The 15,315-nt window shown below is 38.7% G+C and overlaps 1 protein-coding gene across 1 annotated transcript in view; it reads left to right on the top strand.

The window, feature by feature from the left end:
• The window catches only part of LOC135202408 (histone acetyltransferase KAT8-like), a 231,712-nt gene that overhangs the window by 120,307 nt on the left and 96,090 nt on the right, over window positions 1–15,315 (top strand). Inside the window, exon 5 of the mRNA XM_064231802.1 lies at window positions 6,852–7,082. Within this exon, the coding sequence (XP_064087872.1) occupies window positions 6,852–7,082 (231 nt within the window). The remainder of the gene's footprint in view (window positions 1–6,851; window positions 7,083–15,315) is intronic.

Here is a 15,315-nt window from a genome sequence, read left to right as displayed (position 1 = left end):
ATAGGTCATACGACTATTCCCTTCTTTTCCTCTGAGGGAACTGCATGACTTTTCCTGCGAAGTCAAGCATCCAGGGGATGGGGTTTCGTGACGCTCGATTTCGTACTGAACTTCGTAGCGAAGACTCAGAACTCTTCGGTCCTTGATGATCGGTTAGAGTCCTTCACAATCCCCTCCCTAATGGACTTCACCGCCTTCAATGCGAAGGAGATGCTGCTTTGTCCGCAAGAACTTCTCTGTGGCGCTGGTACTGAAGGCAGGGGTCTGGTCCAACCAGACCACATGCACCTCGTTCTACCTTCGGAATATTGCCCACAGGTCCTTGGGTCTTTTTCCTTGGGACCCGTGGTGGCTGCTCAACACGTTGTGTAGCGAACCCAGATCCTCGCAGGCTGAACAGCATCGAGTCCTGGTGTGACTGTAAGAATGGATGAGTGAATGAGAGTGTGACTGGCTCGTCTTCCCATCTTTTTCTTCCCCTCTACCTGTAGGTAGAGGAATACGGTCGTCACCCTGCTGGATAAGGACGAGATGCAGGTGAGCTACTTAACAGAGCCCCATCCTATCCTTTTCACTAGGGATGGGAGCAATTATCCACCACTTCCCCCAACAAGGGGGGGGGGGAAGTGGAAGCCAACAAGAGACAAACCCATAACTTTATGTTGCCTCTTGCAAACAGGAACAAGTTCTTGCTTGCTGGTACGAAGAGATATGCTTGCCTCTCTCTTAGTACTCGGTCTAGAGGTCTGACCATTGATCCTGCGGTGCACACCCCGATCAATCGGACAGAGGCTTGGATCCCTCCCTTGCTCCTACGACCAGGGAGGCATTCCAAGGTTGGACGAACACCAGTCTATTCATCAAAAGACTCAGATTCCTCCCACCAAGAAGTGAGTCTGACTATTGTTAAAGGACCGAGGGTTTGTATAACGTATCGGAACAAATGACAATTTGTTGAAAATTGCATTTTTCCTAACTATACAAACCTGAGGTCCTTTACATATAGTCCCACCTCATGCCACCCCTCACTCTGCGTTTTTTGCATGGGCCTAAAGCAAAAGTGATTCTTCACCTCTCAGGCGCGCAGGCGTGCGCACTGTCGGACAAGCAGTTAACTACCGTTCTCCTTTGTTCGAAGCTTACGACCTATCCAGCTGCCGCTAGCTACTTCCTATTGTTAAAGGACCTCAGGTTTGTATAGTTAGGAAAATATTACAGTATGGTACTGTAAGCAGTACAGTAACTATTTTTTATCATAAATGTATATTCATTCATGAAAAAAATAAGTATGATCATCGTGACGTCACCAAACCTACAGTCTCATTCGTACTTACTATTTTTACATAATGTGATAGCGGTTACACCGTTCTACAAACTACATTGTATTTTACATAAGTATCCTCTAAACTATCATAAATCACTTTACTTTTTTTTTTTTTGAGGCCAAATACTATATCCCGGAAAATTAACAAAATCGCGAATTTTATCATAGAGCAAGATTCACTAATTACTGTTTTCTCTTCTTTTCATGGCTAAATGCATTTTTAGGATAAACTCATTCACACATTTTCGAATACTATGAATGTTAATAGCAAAATCTCTCTCTCTCTCTTTCTCTCTCTCATCAATTACAGAAAAAAATATAATACTGATCTATTATTGTCGTAATAAAAGAACAAGATGGTCCCCGACATTTGTAGGTACAAATGTGTTGCCATATTTTTATTCTTTCTGTGATTTACAAAACTCTGCTTCAATACAACTTTTATAGTTGACTCAATGATTATCACATATTATAACAGTATACAAGAGAATATCTTATCATTATCGATGTTTCATTTCTTATCACCATAAAAATATTTAAAATAAAAATTTCATTGTTATTCTCGAGCTAAGCTAGTCAAGTTACTCTCGTCCCAAGCTGCTCTCTCAAGCTATTCAACAATTACTCTCCTCCTAAGCTGCTCTCTCTCTCTCTCTCTCTCTCTCTCTCTCTCTCTCTCTCTCTCTCTCTCTCTCTCTCTCTCTCTCTCTCTCTCTCTCTCTCTCAATGAAATATGAATTACTGTAGCATAATATCATAAACTATTATGTACAAGTTAAAAATAATAATAATTCCATTATTAATTAGTTTCTTTTAGCAACAATTGTTTTCCAAAATAATTCTTTCGGTAATAAACGTCCATCAGCTGATTCTAAACGTAAACAAAAGACAAAAATAGATTTTTATTGCTGTATTTTGTTGTTTATACATTAATATTATAGTTGTGTGCTGTAATCTTTACAGTAAATCGTGTTTTTTTTTATCATAAATATGTTCATTCACAAAATAGATATACTATGTACAGTAAGTCCTCGGGTTACGCTGGTCTCGACTTACGATGTTTCGTGGTTACGAACGCGCCCCCACATAAAAAATATAAAAAAAAATATTTTGCGTCGTTCCGTCTTTCGCCGGTTTAGCGTCGTAAGCAACGTAAACAAAGCGAAACTAGTTCCAGGCGCCACAACGGCGGAAAAGAATACGCTTTGTGGGGGAGAGGCGGCGTCGCTTCGCCTACGCTCAGTCCTCGCCCATACGCCATTTTGGTTGTTTACACTGCCTCTCTCTCCCTCGTGTTGTATCGTTTTTGTAACTTTTTGCTCTTTGTTATGGCTCCCAAGCGCAAGGCGGACTCTTCTGATGGTAGTGCATTGAAGAAAAGAGAAGGCCATCACCATGGAAATTAAAGTGGACATTATAAAGCGATCCCGAGAAGGGAGAAACGCCAACAAACATTGGCCGCTCGCTTGGCCTTAGCCGTTCGACCTTGCTACCATTATCAAAGATAAAGAGCGCATCGTTGAACATGTGAAAGGATCTGCTCCTATGAAAGCGACAGTGATAACTAAGCAGCGTAGTGGTCTAATAATTGAAAGAAATGGAAAGGTTATTGGTGCTTTGGTTGGAAAGACCAAATCAACGGCGTATCCCAGTCAGCCTTATGGTGATTCAGGAGAAGGCGAAAAAGATTGTTTTGTAAGCGTTGAAAAAAAGAAAAGGGGGAGGGAAGTGAAAGTGAAGAGTTTGTGGCTAGTAGGGGTTGGTTTTATGCGAGTTTAAGGCTCGGGCCAATTACCATAACCTTAAATTGCAAGGTGAAGCTGCTAGTGGGGATGAGAAAGCAGCGAGTGAATTTCCTAAAGCGTTGTCTGAGATAATTAAGGAGGGGGGTTATTCTGCTCAGCAAGTGTTTAACGTAGACGAGACAGGTTTGTTTTTGGAAGCGTATGCCTAACCGCACTTACATCGCCAAGGAGAGAAGTCAGCACCCGGTCATAAAGCCAGCAAGGAGAGGCTAACTTTACTTCTTGGGGGTAATGCTGCTGGCGACTTCAAACTGAAGCCCTTGTTGGTGTATCAGGCTGAAAATCCAAGGGCACTCAAGGGCATTTGGAAGGGTCAACCTACCAGTAATTTGGAAGTCCAACAGAAGGCAGGGTGACACTTGCAGTGTTTGAGGACTTTGGTTCGTAAACCATTTTGTTCCAAGTGTGGAGCGGTATTGCGCCTCCAAGGGTAGCCCCTTTAAGGTGTTGCTAGTGCTGGACAATGCCCCTGGACACCCTGCCCAGCTGGGAGACTTCAACCCTAATGTCAAGGTGGTTTACCTTCCACCTAATACCACGGCCCTTTTACAGCCTATGGACCAAGGAGTGATTGCTTCGTTCAAGGCCTACTACCTACGAAGGACAATTGCTATGGCTTTTACAGGCAACTGAAACCAAGAAGGACTTGACTCTGAAGGACTTTTGGAAATCCTACAACATCCTTGATGCTGTAAAGAACATTGCTAATTCCTGGGAGGAGGTTAAGCAAACAAACATGAATGGTGTCTGGAAGAAAATTTGTCCTCAATTTGTGAATGATTTCCATGGGTTTGAGGACACAGTTCAGCTAGTTGTCAAGAACGTTGTTGCCCTGAGTAAGGAAATCATTTGGAGATGGAGGTTGATGATGTTACAGAGCTGCTGGAGTCTCATGGCGAGGAGTTATCTGCTGAGGACCTGATACAACTGGAGAAGCAGATAATAGAGGAAGAAGAAGAAGCACCCACCCAGAGCCTAAGGCTTTCACAAGGCAGGACTTGATAAGAGGTTTTTGCAGAGTTGCAGCAAGCTTTGTCAACTTTTGAGGCTCATGGATCCCAAGCTTGGACAGGTTTTCACTAGGGTTTCCAGAGGCGTCATGGATTTTGATGCAGTGTTACAGGAGATCTTGGATGAAAAGAGGTCGCTCTCTGTTCAGACTAACCTGGAGCAGTATTTTTTTAAGAAGGTAGAGAGGCCTGCAGGAGATCCTGTACCCTCTACCTCAGCTGCCTCTGCTAATCCAGCACCTTCTGAATGTTCTGCTAACCCAGACTCACCTGCCCCAGTATCTCCAGCACCTTCTGTAGGTTCTGCCTCACCTAAAGACTCACCTGCCCCAACATCTCCACTAGTATGTTCTGCCTCACCTCAAGAATCACCTGCCTCAGCATCTCCAGTACTAGTATGTTCTGCCTCACCTCAAGAATCATCTGCCTCAGCATCTCCAGCAACTTCTGGAGGTTCTTTTTCTCTTCACTAACCTCCCCCAGTCTCTCCAGCACCGCAGCTTCCTCTCCAGTGTGCAAGCCAATCAAACTAATAAAGGTAAGGAATTGTTCTCTCGTTGTTATTGATAGGTATTTACATTAAATCATGTGGTATTTTTCAATGTTCCGACTTACGCTGAAATTCGTGTTACGATGCATCGTAAGAACGGATCAACGTCGTAACTCGAGGACCCCCTGTACTTTTAGTTTGGTGCAGCAGCCAAATCATGAAAATAAAAAGGAATTATTAGGAAATATACTTTTGTTTGCTGATCTGATGAAGGGGAAATTGAAGATAGGAAAGAATAACTTTGAAACTGTCTTGAATTTAGTTTAAGGTGATAGTTGAAGACATATTTGGTGCTTGAACTAAAGTAGGCAGTTATAAACATTGAAATAGTGGTCTTGGATGGGTTACTTATTAAAGTAGGCAGTTTAAAGCACTTTTTGAGGGGGGTACCAGGATAACACGGTTATTTACTTATCACGGGGGGTTCTGGGCCCTATCCCCTGCGATTATCGAGGCCCTACTGTAGCACCAAGGCCGAGGCTAGCCTACCGATACACATCTTAGAATTCAAGGTTTGATTTTTAGAATTGTGAATTGTATTATAAGACAACTCCTAATTTTTAGGGGTGAATTTTAGGATTTAAAGGTCGTCTTATACGCAGAAGTATATGGTAGTTTATAAATTAAAAAATTATGCAAGAATAAAGAAAATCCCAATCTTTCAGCTTGAGACTTTAAGAGAGAGGTGAGTGTGGAGCTGCCACAAATGTCAAGAAACCTGACAGCAAGGGTAGATAATTATTCAGTAATTAGTGTATTTTAATGATGTGTTCATGACTAAATACATTTTTATGATACAAAAATTATTACTAATTTTAATTTTAAAATTTTAATATTGATTAATACTGCATTAAGTTTAATAAGATTAAATGATATTAAATGATAAAAAATGTCTCTCTCTCTCTCTCTCTCTCTCTCTCTCTCTCTCTCTCTCTCTCTCTCTCTCTCTCTCTCTCTCTCTCTGCCAAAGGGTAGAACGAGCAATAGATTGATAGATAGACAAGTAGATACTTAGTTCAGCCCTCTCACTCACTTTCGCTCTGGAAAGAGATATGTATGGCAGAGGGGGAGAAGTGTTGCTTATAGAGGTACATTTCAATCTTTTGATGTTGTAAGGAGTTATTCTCTCTCTCTCTCTCTCTCTCTCTCTCTCTCTCTCTCTCTCTCTCTCTCTCTCTCTCTCTCTCTCTCTATCATATTATTCTGTGTCGCCAAAATAATTCATAAATAATTTAACTCTTGATGGTCAAATATATGATGTTGCCCATCCAATGGTGTCTCTCTCTCTCTCTCTCTCTCTCTCTCTCTCTCTCTCTCTCTCTCTCTCTCTCTCTCTCTCTCTCTCACATATTATGCTCTTGTGTTGCCAAAATAATTTATAAATAATTCTTGATGGTCAAATATATGATGATGCCCATTCAATGCTTGCTCTCTCTCTCTCTCTCTCTCTCTCTCTCTCTCTCTCTCTCTCTCTCTCTCTCTCTCTCTCTCTCTCTCTCTCTCTCATGCTCTTGTTGCCAAAATAATTCATAAATAATTTTACTCCTGATGGTCAAATATATGATGTTGCCCATTCAATGCTCTCTCTCTCTCTCTCTCTCTCTCTCTCTCTCTCTCTCTCTCTCTCTCTCTCTCTCTGTTATAGGCTGTACTTATATATTTCTAATGGCAAAATGTTTAAGATGACTTTGAAATGATATTGATAATATTATTTGAAAGATTGATACAGTGATAGAATAACAATTTAAGGTATACGTATTTGATGTAGGATGACACTTTAAGTAGTATACATTTGGTATTTGAACTTTCAAGATAGTAGTTATAAGCATTTTTAAGGTTTTTTTTTAAGTATTTGCTGATTCTAGCTAATTGGTGGGGGGGATATGGTATGCATCCCCCACGAATATGGGTGGTTCACTGTACTGCCTAACCACCTTGTTTACAGCCGTTTTCCAGCTTTGCTGAAAGTAATTCCTGATGTAAAGGACCTCAGGTTTGTATAATGAAGAAAAATTCAAATTTCTTAAAAAAAAAAAAAAAAAAAACTAATTTTTACACATCTGTTTGAATAGAATCTTTTGATTTTGCGTAAATATAGATTTTTTTGGGGGAAGTGGTAAGTGATAGATATACGTACCTAAAAACGCAGTTCTTCATCTCAGAGTGAGTGTGTTTGGAGGCAGCCACCTGGTCGTGACATTTATCGTAAGGGAACGTTAAGCATATACGAAGTTGATGGCGCAGATCACAAAATATATTGTCAGAACCTTTGCCTCTTAGCCAAGCTGTTTTTAGATCACAAGACTCTCTACTTTGATGTTGAACCCTTTTTGTTCTATATACTTTGTGAGGTGGATAAACAAGGAGCTCACCTGGTAGGATATTTTTCAAAGGTAAGTATTTAATATCTGTTAAGTTCCTCTTGGTTCTTTACTGAGTCACTTATTAAAGGGAATTTGATGGAGGAAAAATCTATTTCTGGGCAGACCTTTGTCGCTCCGTGAAATGCTTCCTTTAGTATTCATTTCTAAGGTAAAAGTATTGCTACAAATACCAGAGAAAAAGCTAAGATGGTAGTGCCAGAGTATACTGGCTCGCTCACCTTTATTTAAAGGTGTCGGTATGGTATCTGGGGCGAGTGTAAACCACCACCAGAGGTCCCTTGCCATTTAGTCTCTTCCTTCCTCAATATCCCTCGTCTACAGAGGAGCCGATCTAAGGCCCCACTACCTGATACCACTACAAATAGCGCCTTTGTTTTCATTCCTGTAGATAGCACCCAAGCTTGGGCCAAATAGGGTGTGGAAGAAAAAGTGGGGTGGGATTTCACTGGGCGACACAGGTCATTGCCCAGAAATAGATTTTTCCTCCGTCAAAATCCCTTTTCTGGGCTCAGCCTGTGTCGCTCCGTGAAATAGTGCCAGAGAATTGGCCCCACCAGCTTGGAAAGTTAGTGCAGATAACCAATAAATATAGGTAAATTAAAACTCTATTAGAATTAAATACTATAATCTAGGTAATTAATTCTATAATAAACAATAAAGATTTCAAGTAAGCTTATCTACACAACCGGGTTAGATAACCCACAATGGCTCAATTAACACACACCAGTCAACAAAATCACCACATAGGCAAATTAGACCCAGATACAAATATATACAGTACAAATCATCAATATACATAGAAAGTGCCATCCAAGGTAAAATACAAAACCCAGTAATGACCGAGCTACGGCAAGAATGTTAGCGAGGCAGGTAGGAGAGAGAGAGATGTAAGAGAGACATAGGCTACATAACTACTTATTACTGTTTTACGCAGTGTCAGGGGAAGCTGTGTTTCCGGCTGCCACTGCTGGGAATTTAAGGGCCTCTAAAGACTTCAAATAGTGGCGTTTAAATACCGTCGGAGATTTCCAGCCTGTGTACTTCTTGAGATCGTCAAAATTCATATGTTGAAAATAATTAATTGAGGTGGCTACTGCTCTAACATCATGTGCCCTTGGAAAAGATTCTGGGTTAGCTTGCTTTATAAAGTACAAAATTTGTTGCCTAATTCCTTTTAGGGAAATAGTACCACCTATTTCCCTAATGAACAAAGGGCCTGAAGATAATCGGGGCAGTTCTGCTTAAATATGCTCTTAGGGAATTAACTGGACATGAGAATGGGTCCTGGGGAAGTGGGACAATCTTCCATGGAGCCCATCTATCTTGTGGATCCTCATTTTTAGCTAGAAATTGACGATCTGGTGAGTAGTAATTCTCCTGAAGGGAGAAACTCGATATGATCTGGTTCCCTAGATAGGGCCGACAGTTCAGAAATTCTGGCTCCTGAGGGTAAACTTATTAGGAATAACATTTTCCTTAGGAGGTTTATATAATCACATGAGTCATTATTAGTGTCAGAAGCCAATTTAAGGACATCATTTAAAAACCATGAGACCGTCCTGGGTCTCTCAGTTGGTCTAAATCTAGCACAAGCCCTTGGAATGGATGAAAAGTACGAATCTGTTAGATCTATATGGAATCCAAATTGGAAGATCTTCTTAACCCTCTTACGTCGACATTTTTTGTCTCCCGTGTGCCGACTGGACATATTTTACGTCGACTTACAAAAGTTTTTTTTAAATTCGCGGAAAAATACTTATAGGCCTACCAGCCTAAAACTTTTTAATCACGCGCCTGTGGGATGCTGGGAGTTCACGGATCAAGGTGTTGTTTTGTTTACAATCGTTACGCAGGCGTGCAAGCGCGAATTTCTTTCTTGCCGCACTAAAAAGTATCTGTGACACATCTCGGAATTTATTTCGTCACTTTGACATAATTTTTGTACCATTGTAAATTAGCCGTTACATGAAGTATTATATATGAAATTTGTGCATTTTTATGTAGAATATAACAATAAAATACTCATGATTGTAGCTTTTATCAGTTTTGAGATATTTTCATATTAATAACGATAATTGCCAAAATTTCAACCTTCGGTCAACTTTGACTCTACCGAAATGGTCGAAAAACGCAATTGTAAGCTAAAAAGCTTATATTCTAGTAATATTCAATCATTTACCTTAATTTTGCAACTAATTGGAAGTCTCTAGCACAATATTTCGATTTATGGTGAATTTATGAAAAAACTTTTTCCTTACGTCCGCGCGGTAACTCTTCCGAAAAAAATCATACATGCGATTGTGGTAATGTTTGCATCATTTTAAAATTAGCCGTTATATAAAGTTTTATATATGGAAATGAGCGCAGTTTCATGCACAATACAACTAAAAACAACCCAGTGTTGTAGCTTTTATCAGTTTTGAGATATTTTCATATAAATAACGATAATTGCCAAAATTTCAACCTTCGGTCAACTTTGACTCTACCGAAATGGTCAAAATACGCAATTGTAAGCTAAAACGCTTATATTCTAGTAATATTCAAGCATTTACCTTCATTTTGCAACAAATTGGAAGTCTCTAGCACAATATTTCGATTTATGGTGAATTTATGAAAAAAATAACATTTTCTTTACGTTCGCGCAGTAACTCTTCCGAAAAAATCATACGTGCGATTGTGGTAATGTTTGCACCATTTTAAATTAGCCGTTACATATAGTTTTATATATGAAAATGTGTACAATTTCATGTAGAATACAACAACAAAAATTGAAGGTTGTAGCTTTTCTCATTTTTGAAATATTTGCATATAAATCACGATAAATAGAAAAAAACCACGTTCGGTCAACTTAGACTCTACCAAAATGGTCGAAAAACGCAATTGTAAGCTAAAACTCTTACAGTCTAGTAATATTCAGTCATTTATCTTCATCTTGAAACAAATTCGAAGTCTCTAGCAAAATATTTAGATTTATGGTCAATTTAAAAAAAAATCTTTCCTTTCCTCTGCGTACGGATTCTCCGCCATAAATCTCCGAAATACGTATGTCCCATTCTCGGAATATTTGCTCCGTTTTATATTAGGCATTTCATAGAGTTTTACATATGAAAATGTGCGCAATTTTATGTAGAATAAAACGAAAAATATTTGAAGGTTGTAGCTTTTCTTATTTCCGAAATAATTGCATATAAATAATATATATATATAAAAAAATTTGACATTCGGTCAACTTTAACTCGTCAGATATGGTCGAAAACTGCAATTGTAAGCTAATACTCTTACAGTATAGTAATATTCAATCATTTTTCTTCATTTTGAAAGAAATTGGAAGTTTCTAGGACAATATTTAGATTTATGGTGAATTTTTGAAAAATATATTTGTTTACGTCCACGCGTTACGAATTCATGCATTATTTTGTGATAATATTTTCTCTGTGTTGCTTTTATCGTTTTACAATGTGTTATATACCAAAATGCTAGCAATTTAGTGTATCTTACAATAAAAAAAGTAACTTGTTACCTTTAACCGTTTTGCGCACAGCGCGATTTGAATACAATTATATATGAAATTTTGTTTTTGCGCTATCATATATCGCATTATTTATATATGATAATGATAATTTTTTTCATTTCTGATGGTTGCATACTAAACTTCAGGCAATGACAAAAAAATGAGCCAAAAATGAACTCTTAATCTTGAAAACTAAGCACGCTGTGATTTTTTGAAAAAAATATTTTTTCCGCTTCCGCGCTCACTCTGAAACCCCTCCGGCACATGGGAGACAATTTTTTATTTACCGCTCCGGCGTAAGAGGGTTAAGTGCCGATTTGATAGTAGTAATTGTACTTTCTTCTAAACCTTTTTCGAACAAGGTTCTGAAAAAGGTTATGGCCAGATTCGTGGTTGACACAAGGTCGATTCCCGTTTGTCAGATTCTACGAACCGGATGTTCTGAGGATCGATTTTGGCATCTTTCTGAGCCGCAAACTTCATGAAGTCCACAAAGTTAGGGCTTTCTGAATTCCTGAGGATACCAACTGTGTCAGTTTGGGATTGGGAATCCGTTGAGGCCTGAGTCCTAATTCCAGTAGTAGAGGAAACCAATTGCTCTTGGGCCAATTGGGGGCTACTAGTGCAATGTGACCCTTGAACGTCCTGAGCTTGTTCAGGACTTTCAGGAGTAGATTCACTGGAGGAAAGAGGTAAATTCTTTTCCATACATTCCAATCTATAGCGTAAGCCAGAGGGTCCAGGTTGTGGGGGCCACATTACAAGGAAGTCTGTGGTTCGACTCCGTGGCAAAGAGATCCACCTGAGTCCCTGGTACCTGTTGACAGATCCTTCTGAATGAGTCCTTGTCCAACGTCGACTCCGACTCTAGCGGGACGGATCGTGACAGGGCATCCGCCACCACGTTCCTCACTCCCGCTAGGTGAGTGGCTGACAGGTGCCATCTGTTCCTGTCTGCTAAGGCAAATATGGCTATCATGACATGGTTCACGTGGCTTGATTTGGAGCCACCCCTGTTTATGCAGTGGACTACCACTGCACTGTCCAATACCAACTTGATATGAGACTTCTTGGCTGGTCGTAGCCTTTTCAGGGTAAGAAACACTGTCATAGCTTCCAGTACATTGATATATAGCTGGCGGAATGGTAGGGACCAGGTTCCCTGTACAGTGGTACCTTGAGATACGAAAGGCTCAGCTTACGAAAAACTCGAGATACGAAAGCTGACACAAAAAATTTTACTGCTCTACGTACGAAAAGTTTTCAAGATACGAAAGGTTTCTGAAAGTCCGAGATTCACCCGATAACAATTTTGTAACTCACGCCGCGCGCTGCCATCTTAGTTCTAGTAGACTCGCCACCATCCTCCTGCTCTCCCATTGGTTCCTGATGCTAGCCAAGCCATGAGATCCTTCTCTCCTATTGGACAGCATCCCTCCCATCATACATCTTACGTGGTGGCGTGCCTTCGCCCTGCCACTTCGCACCCGAAGCTTTATCGTACGCATGCGGCATTCGTTTGGTCCAACGATTTCATTTACGTAGTATTGTAAATTCGTTAGTGATTTCGTTGTGCTACTTTATCGTATTGTGAGAACCTAATTAGTATACGTACTACATACGTAACTTAATTACGTACAGTACATATAGTCATGGGTCCCACGAAAGTTGCTGAAGTTCACAGAAAGAAGAGAATGCTTTCTATGGAGACAAAAATGGAGATACATAATAAAAAAGTATGAAGCTGGCTTGCGGTTGAGTGTGATCGCTAAGGAATACGGCCGAAATCCGTCGACGATAGGCACCATCCTTAAGCAGAAGGAAGCCATCAAAGCTGCTACACCTTCCAAGGGCGTGACTATTTTGTCCAACGAGAGGAGCCATGTGCATAATGAAATGGAAAGGCTGCTTCTTGGATGGATCAAGGACAAAGAAATCGATGGTGATACGATAACCGAGACGGCAATCTGCCAGAAGGCCAGCGCTATTTTCGGCGATTTGATTGCCCAAGCCGAAGACGGCGGCGGAGAAGGGACATCAACGGCAACCCCAGAGTTCAAGGCTTCTCATGGATGGTTAAGAAAAATTCCGTAAACGGACTGGCATCCATTCGGTGGTGAAGAAATTAAAATTACGTAAAGTATAAAAAAGTAAAAAGAAATGTAAAAATCAAAAAGACCAAATAAATTTTATTTTAAGTTTTTTGTAAAGTTAAGTGTTACAGTTTTGTTAATGTGTTTTGTAAAGTTTAGTTTGTTTTTCTGACATTTTTTTGTGTTTCGTAAAGTTAAGTGTACGTATTGCCGTTTATCCTCCTCCTCCTCTGCCGCCACTTTCGGAAATAGCCTCACTCGAAAGGTAAGCTTCCACATTTTACGTTACAGTAATAATATTTCTTGTACACTAACCCTTAAACGCCGAAGCGGTAAAAAAAAAATGTCTCCCGTGTGCCGGAGACGTTTCAGAGTGAGCGCGGAAGCGGAAAAAATATTTTTTTCAAAAAATCACAGCGCGCTTAGTTTTCAAGATTAAGAGTTCATTTTTGGCTCCTTTTTTTGTCATTGCCTGAAGTTTAGTATGCAACCATCAGAAATGAAAAAAATTATCATTATCATATATAAATAATGCGATATATGATAGCGCAAAAACAAAATTTCATATATAATTGTATTTAAATCGCGCTGTGCGCAAAATGGTTAAAGGTAACAAGTTACTTTTTTTTCGTTGTAATGTACACTAAATTTCGATCATTTTGGTATATAACACATTGTAAAACGATAAAAGCAACACAGAGAAAATATTATCACAAAATAATGCATGAATTCGTAACGCGTGGACGTAAACAAATCATTTTTTCAAAAATTCACCATAAATCTAAATATTGTCCTAGAGACTTCCAATTTCTTTCAAAATGAAGACAAATGATTGCATATTACTATACTGTAAGAATATTAGCTTACAAATGCAGTTTTCGACCATATCTGACGAGTTAAAGTTGACCGAATGTCGAATTTTTTTATATATATTATTTTATATGCAATTATTTCGGAAATAAGAAAAGCTACAACTTCCAAATATTTTTTGTTTTATTCTTCATGAAATTGCGCACATTTTCATATATAAAACTCTATGAAATGCCTAATATGAAACGGAGCAAATATTCCGAGAATGGGACTTACGCATTTCGGAGATTTGTGGCAGAGAATCCGCGCACGGAGGGAAGGAAAGTTTTTTTTTTAAAATTCACCATAAATTTAAATATTGTGCTAGAGACTTCGAATTTGTTTCACGATGAAGATAAATGACTGAATATTACTAGATTGTAAGAGTTTTATCTTACAATTGCGTTTTTCGACCATTTCGGTAGAGTCAAATTTGACCGAACGTGGTTTTTTTTCTATTTATTGTGATTTATATGCAAATATTTCAAAAATGAGAAAAGCTACAACCTTCAACTATTTTTTGTTGTATTATACATGAAATTGCGCACATTTTCATATATAAAACTTTATGTAACGGCTAATTTAAAATGGTGCAAACATTACCACAATCGCACGTATGATTTTTTCGGAAGTTACCGCGCGGACGTAAAGAAAATGTTATTTTTTTCATAAATTCACCATAAATCGAAATATTGTGCTAGAGACTTCCAATTTGTTGCAAAATGAAGGTAAATGCTTGAATATTACTAGAATATAAGCGTTTTAGCTTACAATTGCGTTTTTCGACCATTTCGTTAGTCAAAGTTGACCGAAGGTTGAAAATTTGTCACATCATTTTTTATATGAAAATATTTCAAAATTGATAAAAGCTACAACCATGGGTTGTTTATTAGTTGTGTTGTGCATGAAATTGCGCACATTTTCATATATAAAACTTTATGTAACGGCTAATTTAAAATGGTGCAAACATTACCACAATCGCATGTATGATTTTTTTTCGGAAGAGTTACCGCGCGGACGTAAGGAAAAAGTTTTTTCATAAATTCACCATAAATCGAAATATTGTGCTAGAGACTTCCAATTAGTTGCAAAATTAAGGTAAATGATTGAATATTACTAAAATATAAGAGTTTTAACTTACAATTGCGTTTTTCGACCATTTCGGTAGAGTCAAAGTTGACCGAAGGTTGAAATTTTGGCACTTATCGTTATTTATATGAAAATATCTCAAAACTGATAAAAGCTACAATCATGAGTATTTTTTTGTTGTATTCTACATAAAAATGCACACATTTTCATATATAATACTACATATAACAGCTAATTTAAAATGGTAAAAAAATTATGTCAAAGTGACGAAATAATTTCCGAGATGTGTCACAGATACTTTTTAGTGCGGCAAGAAAGAAATTCGCGCTTATGCACCTGCATAACGATTGTAAACAAAACAACACCTTGATCCGTGAACTCCCAGCATCCCCCAAGGCGCGTGATTCAAGAGTTTTCGGCTGGTAGGCCTAAAAGTATTTTTCCGCGAATTTTTAAAAAAACTTTTGTATGTTGACGTAAAATACGTCCAGTCGGCACCCGAGAGACAAAAAATGTCGACGTAAAATACGTCCAGTCGGCGTTTAAGGGCTGATATACACTTTATTTACAGGTTTTGCATTTTTATTATTAAGTTACTTATTGAATGTCCAAATTGTTGTATTTTATTGTTTATAGGTCAATTTAGCTTTATTATGAAATTTACTGGGGTGTTTTTGGAGGGCTTGGAACGGATTAGCCA

This window comes from Macrobrachium nipponense, chromosome 30 (genome assembly GCF_015104395.2).
Source record: "Macrobrachium nipponense isolate FS-2020 chromosome 30, ASM1510439v2, whole genome shotgun sequence".
In the NCBI taxonomy this organism is placed as follows: Eukaryota; Metazoa; Arthropoda; class Malacostraca; order Decapoda; family Palaemonidae; genus Macrobrachium; species Macrobrachium nipponense.
The sequence above is the reverse complement of the archived record's forward strand: the minus strand, read 5'-3'. Positions and strand labels throughout refer to the sequence as shown.